General features: G+C 50.8%; 1 protein-coding gene across 1 annotated transcript; it reads right to left on the bottom strand.

Annotated features, from left to right (window-relative positions):
• Positions 1 to 107: 107 nt before the first annotated feature.
• On the bottom strand, positions 108 to 19,424 carry LOC144490660 (diacylglycerol O-acyltransferase 2-like; the record flags this gene model as incomplete). The annotated part of the gene is made up of 6 exons (XM_078208358.1): positions 108 to 262; positions 2,211 to 2,413; positions 3,650 to 3,824; positions 6,621 to 6,825; positions 16,806 to 16,876; positions 19,245 to 19,424. Coding segments are annotated over 6 exons (989 nt in total), but the record flags the coding sequence as incomplete, so codon positions are not given.
• Between the last annotated feature and the right edge of the window lie 218 nt (positions 19,425 to 19,642).

Raw genomic sequence — 19,642 nt, 5'->3', positions numbered from 1 at the left:
TCGGTTTCTGTTGCTGGACCGGGAATGGTCTTCGGAACGGGTGTGCGTCTGGTGGGGGCGGGGGGAGAGGGGAACCTCGAAACCCCTCCCTTCCGGGGCCGAGGCGCTCAGAGAATGGCCAGCTCTGCTGTCTCGGGCAGTCCGTACTCCTGCTTATGCGTGTGGAAAAGTCGGGTTAAAGCCTCCACGTACTTCGCGTGGTAGCCATCGATGTCCTCCTCCGTCGGGTTCGAAATCTGGGTCACTGGGATCGGCTTCCCGACTGTCAGAGAGAGAGAGGAACAACGCTCAGTAACACATAAGAACATAAGAACATAAGAAATAGGAGCAGGAGTAGGCCATCTAGCCCCTCGAGCCTGCCCCGCCATTCAATAAGATCATGGCTGATCTGACATGGATCAGTACCACTTACCCGCCTGATCCCCATAACCCTTAATTCCCTTACCAATCAGGAATCCATCCATCCGCGCTTTAAACATATTCAGCGAGGTAGCCTCCACCACCTCAGTGGGCAGAGAATTCCAGAGATTCACCACCCTCTGGGAGAAGAAGTTCCTCCTCAACTCTGTCTTAAACCGACCCCCCTTTATTTTGAGGCTGTGTCCTCTAGTTTTAACTTCCTTACTAAGTGGAAAGAATCTCTCCGCCTCCACCCTATCCAGCCCCCGCATTATCTTATAAGTCTCCATAAGATCCCCCCTCATCCTTCTAAACTCCAACGAGTACAAACCCAATCTCCTCAGCCTCTCCTCATAATCCAAACCCCTCATCTCCGGTATCAACCTGGTGAACCTTCTCTGCACTCCCTCCAATGCCAATATATCCTTCCTCATATAAGGGGACCAATACTGCACACAGTATTCCAGCTGCGGCCTCACCAATGCCCTGTACAGGTGCATCAAGACATCCCTGCTTTTATATTCTATCCCCCTCGCAATATAGGCCAACATCCCATTTGCCTTCTTGATCACCTGTTGTACCTGCAGACTGGGCTTTTGCGTCTCATGCACAAGGACCCCCAGGTCCCTTTGCACGGTAGCATGTTTTAATTAACACGGTCGCTAAATGTCCCCTGAACCCCCAGAAACAACCCATACACCCAACACTCCCCCACACCCAAGCCCCACCCAACCCACCATTCCATACAGCCACTCCTCCCCCACTCACCCAGGACCACGATTACCCCCCCCCCCCCCCAAAATTATTCATTTGAGGAACATGGGCGTCGCTGGCTGGCCCAGCATTTATTGCCCATCCCTAGTTGCCCTTGGAGGGCAGTTGAGAGTCAACCACATTGGCTGTGGCTCTGGAGTCACATGTAGGCCAGACCGGGTAAGGGTGGCAGATTTCCTTCCCGAAAGGAACCAGATGGGTTTTTCCGACAATGGGTCATCAGTAGATTCTTAATTCCAGATTTTTTAAAATAGAATTCAAATTCCACCATCTGCCGTGGCGGGATTCGAACCCGGGTCCCCCAGAACATTAGCTGAGTTTCTGGATTAATAGTCCAGCGATAACGCCACTAGGCCATTACCACCTCCTCTCCCTCTCCCCCTTTTATCTCTTCCCGTCGTTCTCTCCCCCCACCACCCCCCCCGCCCCCACCACCCCCCCCGCCCCCACCACCCCCCCCCGCCCCCACCACCCCCCGCCCCCACCACCCCCCCCCCACCAACCCCCGCCCCCACCACCCCCCCCCCCACCAACCCCTCCCCCCCCCCCCCCCGTCCATCCCCTCTCTGCCTCCCTCCGCTCTCGTTGCTTCCCCACTCTCTCCCTCACCCCCCTCCCTGCCTCCATCTCCCTCTGTCTCTCTCTCCATCGCTTAGTCCTGACTAAAGGACTTTTAAATGATGGAGTTGGGGTCATTATCTTTGAGACCTTGATCGAGTCGCCCTTTGGTCTTCTCCAGGAGAGGAAAGACCCCTTCGGCCTACTGGCTCCGGGTTGACTCAGTGATGGTATCCGGGATGGAGATTGTCAATGACCCTACCAACCCCCTCCCAACAGCCCCCTGCCCCCCTGCCATTGAACCCCCCAGCCCCCCCCCCCTTTCCCCATCTCATCCATATTTCCTCCTTCCTTGCCCAGGGGGGGTAGCCATGGGGGAATCTCAAACGGCCTGCATTGGCGAGGTTTCTACCTTGAGGGCTAACCCACCCACGCAGGGGGTCAGAGACTCTTTGGGGGGGGGGGGATGCACTACGTACCTACGGTCATGACGGGCTTGGCGTAGGGCATTAGCCCCCAGGAACTGCGGAACAGGAGCCCCCGGCCCTTGAGGAGGCACGGCGCAAAGCCCATGTACTTCTGGAAGATGAGTTGCAGGTGCTTCATCCAACTTCCCGGCTCCAAAACGACCTGGTCAAAAATATCGTTCTCCCCAAAACTGTAAACGGGAACCAGATCGGCCCTGAGATGTCGAGAGAAAGGGGAGTGTTAGGGACCAGATCAGAAACTCCAGGGAATATTGTGAGGGCGGCTCGGTGGTTAGCACTGCTGCCTCACAGCGCCAGGGAGCCGAGTTCCAAACCGGCCTTGGGTCACTGTCTGTGTGGAGTCTACGCATTCTCCCCTCATGGGTTTCCTCCGGATGCTCCAGTTTCCTCCAATGTGCCAAAGGTGTGTAGGTTAGGTGGATTGGCCATGCTAAATTGTCCCTCAATGTCCAAAGATGTGCAGGTTAGGTGGATTGGCCACGCTAAATTGCCCCTTAGTGTCCAAAGATGTGCAGGTTAGGTGGATTGGCCATGCTAAATTGTCCCTCAATGTCCAAAGATGTGCAGGTTAGGTGGATTGGCCGTGCCAAATTGCCCCTTAGTGTCCAAAGATGTGCAGGTTAGGTGGATTGGCTGTGCTAAATTGCCCCTTAGTGTCCAAAGATGTGCAGGTTAGGTGGATTGGCCGTGCTAAATTGCCCCTTAGTGTCCAAAGATGTGTAGGTTAGGGGGATTGGCCATGCTAAATTGCCCCTTAGTGTCCAAAGATGTGTAGGTTAGGGGGATTGGCCATGGTAAATTGTCCCTCAATGTCCAAAGATGTGCAGGTTAGGTGGATAGGCCGTGCTAAATTGTCCCTTAGTGTCCAAAGATGTGTAGGTTAGGGGGATTGGCCATGCTAAATTGTCCCTTAATGTCCAAACATGTGTAGGTTTGGGGGATTGGCCATGCTAAATTGCCCCTTAGTGTCCAAAGATGTGTAGGTTAGGGGGATTGGCCATGCTAAATTGCCCCTTAGTGTCCAAAGATGTGTAGGTTAGGAGGATTGGCCATGCTAAATTGCCCCTTAGTGTCCAAAGATGTGTAGCTTAGGGGGATTGGCCGTGCTAAATTGTCCCTTAATGTCAGGGGAATCAACAGGGTAAATACATGGGGTTACAGGGACAGTGCCTGTGTCGGTGCAGGCTCGATGGGATGGGCTGAACGGCCTCCACCTACATTGTAGGGATTCGATGATTATGAAGTTAGCCTCCACCCCAACTGTTTTTGATTTTGGTGTTATAGTGGGAACTGAGGTGGATGAGATGGAGTGGGGTGGGTGGGAGTTGGGTGGGTGGGGGACTGGGTGGGCATTGGGTGGCTGTGGTTAGTTTGGGGGGGGTGGGTGCATGAGCAGGGCGGCTTTCCCCCCCCCCCCGCCCTCTACCTACCCGTGCGTCAGCGCGATCCGGATGAACCCCTTCCTGTTCTTTAGTATCAACGAGTGCTCGCCCTGGGAGCCTCTCATCGATTCGGCCGCCCCTCCCACCACCACCACGGCCGCATTCCCCGTCCCGCTCTGCGTCAGGATATAGCCGAGACTCGACCTGCTCACGGAACGCCCACCTGGGGAAGAGAAGGAGCGAGAGAGAGAGATCGCAACTCCCACGTGGAGCACACTTTACCCACCACCCGCCCGTGACCAGTGACCAACATTGCAACCAGCGTCTGGCGATGCCTCCCCTAATACAAAAGAATGGTCTAGTTTGGACCAGGGAGCGGCGAGGGCCGAAGGGCCTGTTCCTGTGCTGTATTGTTCTTTGTTCTTTGTTAATTCAATTCCCTGCCCATTCCTCGGTATTCCTCCATCCACAGAGCAACCCCCCCCCCCCCTCCCCCTCTCCCCGCTCTAATCCCTCAATGAACATAAGAACATAAGAAATAGGAGCAGGAGTAGGCCATCTGGCCCTTCGAGCCTGCCCCGCCATTCAATAAGATCATGGCTGATCTGAAGCGAATCAAATGAAGGCTTGCCTTCATCGGCCGGGGTATTGAGTTTAAAAATTGGCAAGTCATGTTGCAGCTTTATAGAACCTTAGTTAGGTCGTACTTGGAATATAGTGTTCAATTCTGGTCACCACACTACCAGAAGGATGTGGAGGCTTTGGAGAGGGTACAGAAAAGATTTACCAGGATGTTGCCTGGTATGGAGGGCATCAGCTATGAGGAGAGGTTGGAGAAGCTTAGTTTGTTCTCACTGGAGCGACGGAGGTTGAGGGGCGACCTGATAGAAGTCTACAAGATTATGAAAGGCATGGACAGAGTGGATAGTCAGAAGCTTTTTCCCCCAGGGTGGAAGAGTCAATTACTAGGGGGCACAGGTTTAAGGGGCAAGGTTTAAAGGAGATGTACGAGGCAAGTTTTTGTTACACAGAGGGTGGTGGGTGTCTGGAACTCGCTGCCCGGGGAGGGGGTGGGAGCAGGTACAATAGCGGCATTTAAGGGGCAACAAGATGAATACATGAATAGGATGGGAATGGGAGTATATGGATTCCGTAAATGCGTACGGTTTTAGATGGTAGCACAGTGGTTAGCACTGCTGCCTCACAGCACCAGGGACCCGGGTTCGATTCCTGGCTTGAGTCACTGTCTGTGTGGAGTTTGTACATTCTCCCTGTGTCTGTGTGGGTTTCCTTTGGGTGCTCCGGTTTCCTCCCACAGTCCAAAGATGTGCAGGTTAGGTGGATTGGCCATGCTAAATTGTCCCTTAGTGTCCAAAGATGCGCAGGTTAGGTGGGTTGGCCATGCTAAATTGTCCCTTAGTGTCAAGGAGACTAGCAAGGGTAAATGGATGGGGATAGGGCCTGGATGGGATTGTGGTCGGTGCAGACTTGATGGGCTGAATGGCCTCCTTCCGCACTGTAGGATTCTATGGATTTTATAGTTTAGGCAGGCATCATGATTGGCACAGGCTTGGAGGGCCGAAGGGCCTGTTCCTATGCTGTACTGTTCTTTGTTCTTTGTCAATCACTGGGGACTCCCCTCGCTTCCCATGAGAGGAAAGAGAGGGGGTCTGATCAAGTTCTGACAGGGCTGGACAGACTGGATGCTGAGATGTTGTTTCCTCTGGCTGGTGGGGCGGGTTGTCTGGAAACAAGGGCTCACAGTCTCAGGACACGGGGGAGGCCATTTTGGACTGAGGTGAGGAAAACTTTCTTCACCCAGAAGATGGTGAACCTGTGGAATTCTCTACCACAGAAGGTTGAAGAGGCCAAGACTCTAAAGGTGTCCAGGGGAGAGAGCGCGGGAGACGTGGTGCAGAGATGGAGGATACGCCATTACCATGATGGATGGCACAGCAGGTTCGATGGGCTGAATGGCCTACCCCCATTCCAATTTTCCACACTGCCATTGCAGAGCCAATGACGGCCTGTCTTCAGCTGCCAGGACTTTAAGCTCTGGAGTTAACCACTCCCCCCGCTATCCCCCTCACCCCAATAAACACCTCAGACCGACATTGCAGCAATTGTTACCCATCCATTTCTACCCTTTGGAACCCACAGAATCCCCACAGAAGGAGGCCGTTCGCCCCATTAAGTCTGCATCAACTCTCCAAAAGGGCATCTTACCCAGGTCCCCGCCCTCCCCTGCCTTACCCCGTAACTTTGCACATTTAGCATAGCCAATCCACCTAACCCGCACATCTTTGGACACTAAGGGGCAATTTAGCATAGCCAATCCACCTAACCTACACATCTTTGGACACTAAGGGGCAATTTAGCATAGCCGATCCACCTAACCTGCACATCTTTGGACACTAAGGGGCAACTTAGCATGGCCAATCCCCCTAACCCGCACATCTTTGGACACTAAGGGGCAATTTAGCATGGCCAATCCCCCTAACCCGCACATCTTTGGACACTAAGGGGCAATTTAGCATGGCCAATCCACCTAATCTACACATCTTTGGACACTAAGGGGCAATTTAGCATAGCCAATCCACCTAACCTGCACATCTTTGAATACAGGAGTTGGGACATCTTGTTGAAGTTGTACAAGACATTGGTAAGGCCACACTTGGAATACTGTGTGCAGTTCTGGTCACCCTATTATGGAAAGGATATTATTAGACTAGAAAGAGTGCAGAAAAGATTTACGAGGATGCTACCGGGACTTGATGGTTTGAGTTATAAGGAGAGGCTGGATAGACTGGGACTTTTTTTCCCTGGAGCGTATGAGGCTGAGGGATGATCTTATAGAGGTCTATAAAATAATGAGAGGCATAGATCAGCGAGATAGTCAATACCTGGGGTGGCACGGCGGCACAGTGGTTAGCACTGCTGCCTCACAGCACCGGGGACCCAGGTTCGATTCCCGGCTTGGGTCAGGAATGGGGGGGTTGGGGTCAGTTGTCACTCTCACCTCCGCTGAGAAGATAATCCCGGTAGATAGGCAGGTGAAAAAGTCCGTTAAGCGTCGCCGTATGCGGGGTGATACCCGGGAAGGTCTTGGAGAAGTCGGTCGCTTCAGTGCAGAAGTTACAGAAAGCCCCGACGCACATTATCCCGTGGGGATGGTATCCTAACACGTAGTTCCTCCGGGGATCCAGTTCAGCTGTCTTCACCAGCTGGGGACAGGAGGAGAATTGAAGAAGAATTGTAAGAGTTGGAGGCCGGGAATCGCTACTGGCTGCCTCACCCGGACAAATTTGATTTGATTTATTATTGTCACATGTATTGGGATACAGTGAAAAGTATTGTTTCTTGCGCGCTATACAGACAAAGCATACCATTCATAGAGTACATAGGGGAGAAGGATTTGATTTATTATTGTCACATGTATTGGGATACAGTGAAAAGTATTGTTTCTTGCGCGCTATACAGACAAAGCATACCGTTCATAGAGTACACAGGGGAGAAAGATTTGATTTATTATTGTCACATGTATTGGGATACAGTGAAAAGTATTGTTTCTTGCGCGCTCTACAGACAAAGCATACCATTCATAGAGTACTCATTTTGTTCTCACTGGAACGACGGAGGTTGAGGGGCGACCTGATAGAAGTCTACAAGATTATGAGGGGCATGGACAGAGTGGATAGTTAGAAGCTTTTTCCCATGGTGGAAGAGTCAATTACTACGGGGGGCATAGGTTGAAGGTGCAAAGGGCAACATTTAAAGGAGATGTACGAGGCAGATTTTTTACACAGAGGGTGGTGGGTGCCTGGAACTCGCTGCCGGGGGAGGTAGTGGAAGCGGATACGATCGTGACTTTTAAGGGGTGTCTTGACAAGTACATGAATAGGATGGGAATTGAGGGATAGGGTCCCCGGAAGGGTAGGGGGTTTTAGTTCAGTCGGGGCAGCATGGTCGGTGCGGGCTTGGAGGGCCGAAGGGCCTGTTCCTGTGCTGTAATTTTCTTGGTTCTTTGTTCTTTGTACATAGGGGAGAAAGATTTGATTTGATTTATTATTGTCACATGTATTGGGATACAGTGAAAAGTATTGTTTCTTGCGCACTATACAGACAAAGCATACCGTTCATAGAGAAGGAAAGGAGAGAGTGCAGAATGTAGTGTTACAGTCATAGCTAGGGTGTAGAGAAAGATCAACTTAATGCGAGGTCGGTCCATTCAAAAGTCTGACAACAGCAGGGAAGAAGCTGTTCTTGAGTCGGTTGGTACGTGACCTCAGACTTTTGTACCTTTTTCCCGACGGAAGAAGGTGGAAGAGAGAACGTCCGGGGTGTGTGGGGTCCTTGATAATGCTGGCTGCTTTTCCCGAGGCAGCGGGAAGTGTAGACAGAGTCAATGGATGGGAGGCTGGTTTGCGTGATGGATTGGGCTACATTCACAACCTTTTGTAGTTCCTTGCGGTCTTGGGCAGAGCAGGAGCCAGACCAAGCTGTGATACAACCAGAAAGAATGCTTTCTATGGTGCATCTGTAAAGGTTGGTGAGAGCCGTAGCGGCCATGCCAAATTTCCTTAGTCTTCATAGAATCATAGAATCCCTACAGTGCAGAAGGAGGCCATTTGGCCCATCGAGTCTGCACCGATCACAATCCCACCCAGGCCCTACCCCCACATATTTTACCCGCTAATCCCTCTAACCTACACATCTCAGGACTCTAAGGGGCAATTTTTAACCTGGCCAATCAACCTAACCCGCACATCTTTGGACTGTGGGAGGAAACCGGAGCACCCGGAGGAAACCCACGCAGACACGAGGAGAATGTGCAAACTCCTCACAGACTTCTGAGAAAGTAGAGGCATTTCCAAGGCCCTTACGCTCCCTTCACCCAATTTTCTTTCCAGGTGCACAGTGGTTAGCCCTGCTGCCTCACAGGGTTCGATTCCCGGCTTGGGTCACTGTCTGTGCGGAGTCTGCACGTTCTCCCCGTGTCTGCGTGGGTTTCCTCCGGGTGCTCCGGTTTCGTCCCACAGTCTGAAAGACGTGCTGGTTAGGGTGCATTGGCCGTGCTAAATTCTCCCTCAGTGTTACCCGAACAGGCGCCGGAGTGCGGCGACTAGGGGGATTTTCACAGTAACTTCATTGCGGTGTTAATGTAAGCCTACTTGTGACACTAATAAATAAGCTTAAAGAACAAAGCAATCCATTATGTGAGCTAAATATTTCTTGCGTCACTCAGTTTCACACTTTAGAGATTTACAGCACAGAGCAAGGCCCTTCAGCCCATCGTGCCTGTGTTGGCCATCAGGCACCTATCTATTCTAATGCCATTTTCCAGCACTCGGTCCGTAGCCTTGTGTGTTGGGGTGTTCCAAGTGTTCATCTAAAAGCCTCTTCAATGTTGTGAGGGTTCCCGCCTCTCCCACCCTTTCAGGCAGCGATTCCCAGATTCCCACCACCCTCTGGGTGGAAAAGTTTCTCCTCAAACCACCCCCCCCTAAATCTCCTGCCCCCCTTACCTTAAATCTCTGCCCCCTGGTTACTGCCCGCTCTACCAAGGGGAAAAGTTCCTTCCTATCCACCCTATCTGTGTCCCTCATAATTTTGTACCCCTTGGTCAGATCCCCCTCCCCAGCCTTCTCTGCTCCAAGGAAAACAACCCCAGTCTATCCAGCCCCTCTCCGCAGCTGGAACGCTCCATCCCAGGCAACATCCTGGTGAATCACCTCCGCACCCTCTCCAGCGCAATCACATCCTCCCTATAGTGTGGTGACCAGAACGGCACTGAGTGCTCGAGCTGTGGCCTAATCAGCGTTTTATACAGCTCCATCATCACCTCCCTACTCTTATATTCTATCCCCCGGCTAATAAAGGCAAGTATCCCTTATCCTTCCTTATCTATCTGTCCCCCTGCCTTCAGGGATCTATGGACATGCACCCCAAGGTCCCTCTGGTCCTCTGTCCTAGCGTCCTACCATTCATTATGTATTCCCTTTCACTTGTTAGTCTTAATTCTCAAAGTTGCTGAAAGGGAATGCAATGGCTGAGTGGTATTGTCATAGAAAAACTACAGCACAAACAGGCCCTTCGGCCCACAAGTTGCGCCGGTCATGTCCCTACTTACCTAGGCCTATATACAGGCTTACCTATAACCCTCAATCCTATTAAGTCCCATGTACTCATCCAGAAGTCTCTTAAAAGACCCTATCGAGTTTGCCTCCACCACCACTGACGGCAGCCGATTCCACTCACCCACCACCCTCTGAGTGAAAAACTTACCCCTAACATCTCCTCTGTACCTACTCCCCAGCACCTTAAACCTGTGTCCTCTCGTAGCAGCCATTTCAGCCCTGGGAAAAAGCTTCTGAGAGTCTACCCGATCTGTACCTCTCAACATCTTGTACACCTCTATCAGGTCACCTCCCATCCTTCGTCTCTCCAAGGAGAAAAGACCGAGCTCCCTCAACCTATCCTCATAAGGCATGCCACCCAATCCAGGCAACATCCTTGTAAATCTTCTCTGCACCCTTTCAATAATTTCTACATCCTTCCTGTAATGAGGTGACCAGAACTGAGCACAGTACTCCAAGTGGGGTCTAACCAGGGTCCTATAAAGCTGCATCATTATCCCCGGACTCCGAAACTCAATCCCTCGATTGATAAAGGCCAGCACACCATACGCCTTCTTAACCACCTCCTCCACCTGTGGGGCCGATTTTAGAGTCCTATGGACCCGGACCCCAAGGTCCTTCTGATCCTCTACACTGCTAAGAGTCTTACCCTTGATATTGTACTCCTTCATCCCATTTGACCTGCCAAAATGTACCACTACGCATTTATCCGGGTTGAAGTCCATCTGCCACTTCTCCGCCCCAGTCTTGCATCCTATCTATGTCACGCTGCAGCTTCTGACATCCCTCCAAACTATCCACAACACCACCAACCTTCGTGTCGTCGGCAAACTTATCAACCCATCCCTCTGCTTCCTCATCCAGGTCATTTATGAAAATGACAAACAGCAAGGGTCCCAGAACAGATCCCTGGGGCACACCACTGGTGACCGACCTCCATTCAGAAAAAGACCCGTCTACAACCACTCTCTGCCTTCTGCAGGCAAGCCAGTTCTGAATCGCTCGACTATTAATCCAGAAACTCAGCTAGTGTTCCCGGGGACATGCGTTCGAATCCCGCCACGGCAGGTGGTGGAATTTAAATTCAATTAAAACAAATCTGGAATTAAGAACCTACTGATGACCGTGAACCACAGTCAATTGTTGGAAAAACCCATCTGGTTCACTAATGTCCTTTAGGGAAGGAAATCTGCCGTCCTTACCCGGTCTGGCCTACACGTGACTCCAGAACCACAGCCAATGTGGTTGACTCTCAACTGCCCTCCAACGGCTGCTATTTATTATTAGTGTCACGAGTAAGCTTACATTAACACTGCAATGAAGTTACTGTGAAAATCCCCCTAGTCGCCCACACACCGGCGCCAGTTCGGGTAACACTGGGGGAGAATTTAGCATGGCCAATGCACCCTAACCAGCACATCTTTGGACACTAAGGGGCAATTTAGCATGGCCAATGCACCCTAACCAGCACATCTTTGGACACTAAGGGGCAATTTAGCATGGCCAATCCACCTAACCTGCACATCTTTGGACACTAAGGGGCAATTTAGCATGGCCAATCCACCTAACCTGCACATCTTTGGACACTAAGGGGCAATTTAGCATGGCCAATCCACCTAACCTGCACATCTTTGGACACTAAGGGGCAATTTAGCATGGCCAATCCACCTAACCTGCACATCTTTGGACACTAAGGGGCAATTTAGCATGGCCAAGCCCCATAACCAGCACATCTTTGGACACTAAGGGGCAATTTAGCATGGCCAATCCACCTAACCCGCACACCTTTGGAAATTAAGGGGCAATTTAGCATGGCCAATCCACCTAACCCGCACATCTTTGGACTGTGGGAGGAAACCGGAGCACCCGGAGGAAACGCACACAGACACTGGGAGAACGTGCAGACTCCACACAGACAGTGACCCAAGCCGAGAATCAAACCCGTGCCCCTGGCACTGTGAGGCAGCAGTGCTAACCCATGGTTTCAGTTACAGTTGTACAAAACTTTGGTTCGGCCACATTTGGAATACTGGATCCAATTCTGGTCGCCACACTACCAGAAGGAGGTAGAGGCTTTGGAGAGAGTGCAGAAAAGGTTTACCGGGATGTTGCCTGGCATGGAGGGTATTAGCTTTGAGGAGAGATTGAATAAACAGGGATTGTTCTCCCTGGAAAGACGGAGGCTGCGGGGCGACCTGATAGAAGGTTATAAAATTATGAGGGGCATGGATAGGTTGAACAGTTGGAAGCTTTTTCCCAGGGCAGAAATGACAATTACAAGGGGGCACAAGGTCAAGATAAAGGGGGGGAAAGGGTCAGTGGGGATGTGCGGGGGAGGTTTTTTACACAGAGGGTGGTGGGGGCCTGGAATGCGCTGCCAAGTGAGGGGGTTGAGGCAGTTACGTTATAGAGTCAGAGAGGTTTACAGCATGGAAACAGGCCCTTCGGCCCAACTTGTCCATGCCGCCCATTTTCTTAAACCCCTAAGCTAATCCCAATTGCCCGCATTTGGCCCATATCCCTCTATACCCATCTTACCCATGTAACTGTCTAAATGCTTTTTAAAAGACAAAATTGTACCCGCCTCTACTACTGCCTCTGGCAGCTCGTTCCAGACACTCACCACCCTCTGTGTGAAAAAATTGCCCCTCTGGACACTTTTGTATCTCTCCCCTCTCACCTTAAACCTATGCCCTCTAGTTTTAGACTCCCCTACCTTTGGGAAAAGATGTTGACTATCTCGCTGATCTGTGCCCCTCATTATTTTATAGACCTCGATAAGATCACCCCTCAGCCTCCTATGCTCCAGAAAAAAAAGTCCCAGTCTATCCAGCCTCTCCTTATAACTCAATCCATCAAGTCCCGGTAGCATCCTAGTAAATCTTTTCTGCACTCTTTCTAGTTTAATAATATCCTTTCTATAATAGGGTGACCAGAACTGTACACAGTATTCCAAGTGTGACCTTACCAATGTCTTGTACAACTTCAACAAGACATCCCAACTCCTGTATTCAATGTTCTGACCGATGAAACCAAGCATGCCGAATGCCTTCTTCACCACTCTGTCCACCTGTGACTCCAGTTTCAAGGAGCTATGAACATGTACCCCTAGATCTCTTTGTTCTATAACTCTCCCCAATGCCCTACCATTAACTGAGTAAGTCCTGCCCTGGTTCAATCTACCAAAATGCATCACCTCGCATTTGTCTAAATTAAACTCCATCTGCCATTCGTCAGCCCACTGGCCCAATTGATCAAGATCCCATTGCAATTGGAGATAACTTTCTTCACTGTCCACTCTGCCACCAATCTTGGTGTCATCTGCAAACTTACTAACCATGCCTCCTATATTCTCATCCAAATCATTAATCGTTAGCGGCGCTTAAGACTTATCTTGATAGGCGTATGAACAGACAGGGAATAGAGGGATATAAGCAGTTGGTCTAGATCGGACAACGCGATCGGCGCAGGCTTGGAGGGCCAAAGGGCCTGTTTCTGTGCTGTGCTGTTCTTTGATCTTTGATCTTTGATTAGATTCTCATTGATACTAGTTGCCCTGGAGAGGCCTATTTGTGGATATATCTTTCAACGCAAAGCAATGTTTAACTTGACAGATCAAGGTTATCTATTGAATATCATCCCTCCATGAACCCGGTCAAAGGTTCCTATCATTCGTAGTCCCAATTCTAAACTGTTAACTCTGCAATTCTGCAGACTGAGAAGCTCAAACTGATAACTGAGATTCCTTTTTGTAAATTGCAGCATCGCCTACGAGACCCAGCATCTATCCCCCATCCCTAATTACCCCCTTGAGAATCACAGAATCCCTACAGTGCAGCAGGAGGCAATTCGGCCCATCGAGCCTGCACCCACAACAATCCCACCCAGGCCCTAATCCTTGTAGTCCCACGTACGTCCCCTGACACTAAAGGGGCAATCCCATCCAGATCTGCTCCCCGTAACCATAAGTATTTACCCCGCTAATCCCCCTAACCTACACATCTTGGGACACTAAAGGGGAAATTTTAGCATGGCTAATCCACCTAACCTGCACATCTTTGGACACTAAGGGGCAATTTAGCATGGCCAATGCACCTAACCTACACAGCTTTGGACACGGAGGGGCAATTTAGCATGGTCAATCCACCTAACTTACACATCTTTGGACACTAAGGGACAATTTAGCATGGCCAATCCCCCTAACCTACACACCTTTGGACACTAAGGGGCAATTTAGCATGGCCAATCCCCCTAACCTACACACCTTTGGACACTAAGGGACAATTTAGCATGGCTAATCCACCTAACCTGCACATCTTTGGACACTAAGGGACAATTTAGCATGGCCAATCCACCTAACCTGCACATCTTTGGACACTAAGGGACAATTTAGCATGGCCAATCCACCTAACCTGCACATCTTTGGACACTAAGGGACAATTTAGCATGGCCAATCCCCCTAACCTACACACCTTTGGACACTTAGGGACAATTTAGCATGGCCAATCCACCTAACCTCCACATCTTTGGACACTAAGGGACAATTTAGCATGGCCAATGCACCTAACCTACACAGCTTTGGACACTAAGGGACAATTTAGCATGGCCAATCCCCCTAACCTACACACCTTTGGACACTAAGGGGCAATTTAGCATGGCCAATCCCCCTAACCTACACACCTTTGGACACTAAGGGGCAATTTAGCATGGCCAATCCCCCTAACCTACACATCTTTGGACACTAAGGGACAATTTAGCATGGCCAATCCCCCTAACCTACACACCTTTGGACACTAAGGGGCAATTTAGCATGGCCAATCCCCCTAACCTACACACCTTTGGACACTAAGGGACAATTTAGCATGGCTAATCCACCTAACCTGCACATCTTTGGACACTAAGGGACAATTTAGCATGGCCAATCCACCTAACCTGCACATCTTTGGACACTAAGGGACAATTTAGCATGGCCAATCCACCTAACCTCCACATCTTTGGACACTAAGGGGCAATTTAGTACGGCCAATCCACCTAACCTACACATCTTTGGACACTAAGGGGCAATTTAGCATGGAGAAACCACCTGGCCTACACGTCTTTTGGAGTGTGGGAGGAAACCGGAGCACCCGGAGGAAACCCATGCGGAAACGGGGAGAACGCGCAGACTCCACACAGACAGTGACCCGAACCCGGGTCCCTGGCGCCGTGAGGCAGCAGTGCTAACCACCGTGCCACCGTGCCACCGTGCCTTGTAGATGGTGGACAGGCTTTGGGGGGGAATCAGGAGGTGAGTTACGCGCCGCAGGATTCCCAGCCTCTGACCTGCTCTGGGACCCACTGTGATTATATGGCTGGGTCCAGTTCAGATTCTGGTCAATGGTACCCGCCCCCTGGGATGTGGGGGATTCAGCAACAGTAATGCCATTGAACGTCAAGGAACGACGGTGCGATTCTCTCTCGTTGGAGATGGTCGTTCCCTCACTCTTCCCTCGTGGGACGATCCCCTCCCCGTGGGGATCAGTCGAGCGAACCTTGGATGCTCTCTCTCTCTGAGGCAAACATTCCTTCCTCAGGTGAGGGGAGCCAAAGAAAAATATCCACAGCTCTGGACGTGACATCCCCCCCGCACCCCCCCGAGGACCTGTGTATCCACGGGACCACCTCCCCCTTCTCGGCCAGGACCCTCCAGGCAAGGAAATTGGGAGCAGGACCAGGTGACGATTTTGGATCGATAAAAGAGAACGATTACGAGAGAGAGAGAGCGGTCAGAGGTCAAAGCTATGGGAGCCATGGCTGTGTGGGCGTGATGGAACCTCCCCAGTGCCAGAGGTCGGACATCCATAATGTCAGTGCATCCTGGCACAGAAGGAGGCCGTTCGGCCCATCAGCTCCAATGCTAGCCATCAAGACATTCAGTCCCATTTCCCCCCACCCATTCCCGCCCTATCCCTCTATTCCCTGTGTGTTTATTCCCCCCGTGCTGGCACGGTGGCACAGTGGTTAGCACTGCCGCCTCACAGCGCCAGGGACGCGGGTTCGATCCCCGGCTTGGGTCTGTGTGGAGTTTGTACGTTCTCCCCGTGTCTGTGTGGGTTTCCTCCGGGTGCTCCGGTTTCCTCCCACGCTCCAAAGATGTGCGGGTTAGGTGCATTGGCCGTGCTAAATTGTCCTTAAGTGTCAGGGGAACGAACTAGGGTAAAAGTATGGGGGTTATCCAGAATCGAAGCATCAGCTCTATCCTCTCCCCACAGATGCTCTCAGACCTGCTGAGATTTTCCAACATTTTCTGTTTTGGTTTCAGATTCCAGCATCCGCAATAATTTGCTCTTATATATTAAGTTGATCTTTCTCTACACCCTAGCTATGACTGTAACACTACATTCTGCACTCTCTCATTTCCTTCTCTATGAACAGTATGCTTTGTCTGTATGACAAGCAAGAAACAATATTTTTCACTGTATCCCAATACATGTGACAATAATAAATCAAATCCTTCTCCCCTATGTACTCTATGAATGGTATGCTTTGTCTGTATAGCGCGCAAGAAACAATACTTTTCACTGTATCCCAATACATGTGACAATAATCAATCAAATCCTTCTCCTCTATGTATTCTATGAACGGTATGCTTTGTCTGTATAGCGCGCAAGAAACAATACTTTTCACTGTATCCCAATACATGTGACAATAATAAATCAAATCCTTCTCCCCTATGTATTCTATGAACGGTATGCTTTGTCTGTATAGCGCGCAAGAAACAATACTTTTCACTGTCTCCCAATACATGTGACAATAATAAATCAAATCCTTCTCCCCTATGTATTCTATGAACGGTATGCTTTGTCTGTATAGCGCGCAAGAAACAATACTTTTCACTGTATCCCAATACATGTGACAATAATAAATCAAATCAAATCCCAGCACCTCTAACCTCAAACCATGTGGACAATCGCCCTCCCCGCTCCACTCCCTAGAGCTGTGCTGGCCAATCTTCCCTCGCTGCGACTGAATTCCCTGGAATACTGTGCCGGAAGGGAGGGAGAAAGCTGGTGAATCCTCAAACGCACCGAGACCGGGAAGTAGTCCCTCAGATATGTCCACATCGTCCATCCCCGAACCCAACGCGATCTCCGTCCTCCTGTAAGGATGGAAGGGGACAAAAGGAGAAAAGGCATCAGAGGGGTGGAATCGTCGAACGATTGCAAACTTCCCGGAAACAGAACGGCGTCAGACATGATCGGGGCCAGGGGGTGGAAGCTCATGGAACCAGTGAGGCACACTGCAGTCGAATAGACCGCCGGACTCACCGTCACGGTGCGGCACGGTGCTTAGCACTGCTGCCTCACAGCGCCAGGGACCCGGGTTCGATTCCCAACTTGGGTCACTGTCCGTGTGGAGTTTGCACCTTCTCCCCGTGTCTACATGGGTTTCCTCCGGGTGCTCCGGTTTCCTCCCACAGACCAAAGATGTGCAGATTAGGTGGATTGGCCATGCTAAATTGTCCCTTAGTGTCCAAAGATGTGCGGGTTAGGTGGATTGGCCATGCTAAATTATCCCTCAGTGTCCAAAGATGTGCAGGTTAGGTGGATTGGCCATGCTAAATTGCCTCTTAGTATCCAAAGATGTGCAGGTTAGGTGGATTGGCCATGCTAAATTGCCCCTTAGCGTCCAAAGATGTGCAGGTTAGGTGGATTGGCCATGCTAAATTGCCCCTTAGCGTCCAAAGATGTGCAGGTTAGGTGGATTGGCCATGCTAAATTGTCCCTTAGTGTCCAAAGATGTGCAGGTTAGGGGGATTGGCCATGATAAATTGCCCCTTAGTGTCCAAAGCTGTGCAGGTTAGGTGGATTGGCCATGATAAATTGCCCCTTAGTGTCCAAAGCTGTGCAGGTTAGGTGGATTGGCCATGCTAAATTGTCCCTTAGTGTCCAAAGGTGTGTAGGTTAGGTGGATTAGTCATGCTAAATTGCCTCTTAGTGTCCAAAGATGTGCGGGATAGGTGGATTGGCCATGCTAAATTGTCCCTTAGTGTCCAAAGATGTGCAGGTTAGGGGGATTGGCCATGCTAAATTGCCTTAGCGTCCAAAGATGTGTAGGTTAGGTGGATAGGCCATGCTAAATTGCCCCTTAGTGTCCAAAGATGTGCAGGTTAGGGGAATTGGCCATGCTAAATTGCCTTAGCATCCAAAGATGTGTAGGTTAGGTGGATTGGCCATGCTAAATTGCCTTAGTGTCCAAAGATGTGCAGGTTAGGGGGATTGGCCATGCTAAGTTGCCTTAGTTTCCAAAGATGTGCAGGTTAGGTGGATTGGCCATGCTAAATTGCCTTAGTGTCCAAAGATGTGCAGGTTAGGGGGATTGGCCATGCTAAATTGCCTTAGTGTCCAAAGATGCGCAGGTTAGGTGGATTGGCCATGCTAAATTGCCTTAGTGTCCAAAGATGTGCAGGTTAGGTGGATTGGCCGTGCTAAATTGCCTTAGTGTCCAAAGATGTGCAGGTTAGGTGGATTGGCCGTGCTAAATTCTCCTTTAGTGTCCAAAGATGTGTGGGTTAGGTGGATTGGCCATGCTAAATTGCCTTAGTGTCCAAAGATGTGCAGGTTAGGTGGATTGGCCATGCTAAATTGCCTTAGTGTCCAAAGATGTGCAGGTTAGGTGGATTGGCCATGCTAAATTGCCTTAGTGTCCAAAGATGTGCAGGTTAGGTGGATTGGCCATGCTAAATTGCCTTAGTGTCCAAAGATGTGCAGGTTGGGTGGGATAGGTGGGATGGGTTACGGAGATGGAGCGGGGGTTGAGCCTGGGTAAGATGCTCTGTCGGAGAGTTGTAGCAAACACGATGGGCCGAATGGCCTCCTGCTGAACTGTAGGGATTGAATGATTCTGTGATATGATCAGGGAGGTGATGATGGAGCTGTATAAAACGCTGGTTGGGCCACAGCTCGAGCACTCAGTGCCGTTCTGGTCGCCACACTATAGGGAGGATGTGATTGCGCTGGAGAGGGTGCGGAGGAGATTCACCAGGATGTTGCCTGGGCTGGAGCGTTCCAGCTGCGGAGAGGGGCTGGATAGACTGGGGTTGTTTTCCTTGGAGCAGAGAAGGCTGAGGGGGGACCTGATCGATGTGTAGAAGATTCTGAGGGACACAGATAGAGGAAGGAACTTTTCCCCTTAGTAGAGGGGGCAGTAACCAGGGGGCAGAGATTTAAGGTAAGGGGGCAGGACATTTAGGGGGGGGATTTGAGGGGAAACGTTTTCACCCAGAGGGCGGTGGGAATCTGGGAATCGCTGCCTGAAAGGGTGGAGGAGGCGGGAACCCTCACAACATTGTAGAAGCTTTTAGATGAACACTTGGAACACCCTAGCACGCAAGGCTACGGACCGAGTGCTGGGTAATGGGATTAGAATAGATAGGGGCATGATGGCCAGCACTGGCACGATGGGCTGAAGGGCCTCTTCCCATGCTGTAAATCCCGATGAGGAATGATTACTCAGGAATACGCTACCTCTTTCTGGAGTGTTCCAGTCGATGGTGAGCCAGAACAGGTAAAGGGCCACCAGAGGCCACAGTGAGGTAAACAGCAGGTACAAAGTCAGGAGAGTGCAGGAGACGCCTGGAACACAGAGAGAGAGAGAGACTTGTAGACAGGACACCACACACACCCGCACACACACTGCCCCACTCCCTTCACTTTTACACTGGCGGCCCTGAATTCAGCTGCCTGGGACCCAAGTCTGCAATTCCCCCCCTCCCCCCCCCCCCCCCCCCCAAACCACTCTCTGTCTCTGTCTCGCCGTTGTCTTTCTGTGTGTGTGTGTGAGTGTGTGAGTGTGTGTGTGTGAGTGTGTGAGTGAGTGTGTGTGAGTGTGTGTGTGAGTGTGAGTGTGAGTGTGTGTGTGTGAG

The sequence above is a fragment of the Mustelus asterias genome, unplaced genomic scaffold, assembly GCF_964213995.1.
Source record: "Mustelus asterias unplaced genomic scaffold, sMusAst1.hap1.1 HAP1_SCAFFOLD_3563, whole genome shotgun sequence".
NCBI lineage: Eukaryota > Metazoa > Chordata > Chondrichthyes > Carcharhiniformes > Triakidae > Mustelus > Mustelus asterias.
This window is presented reverse-complemented; position numbering and strand designations above follow the sequence as displayed.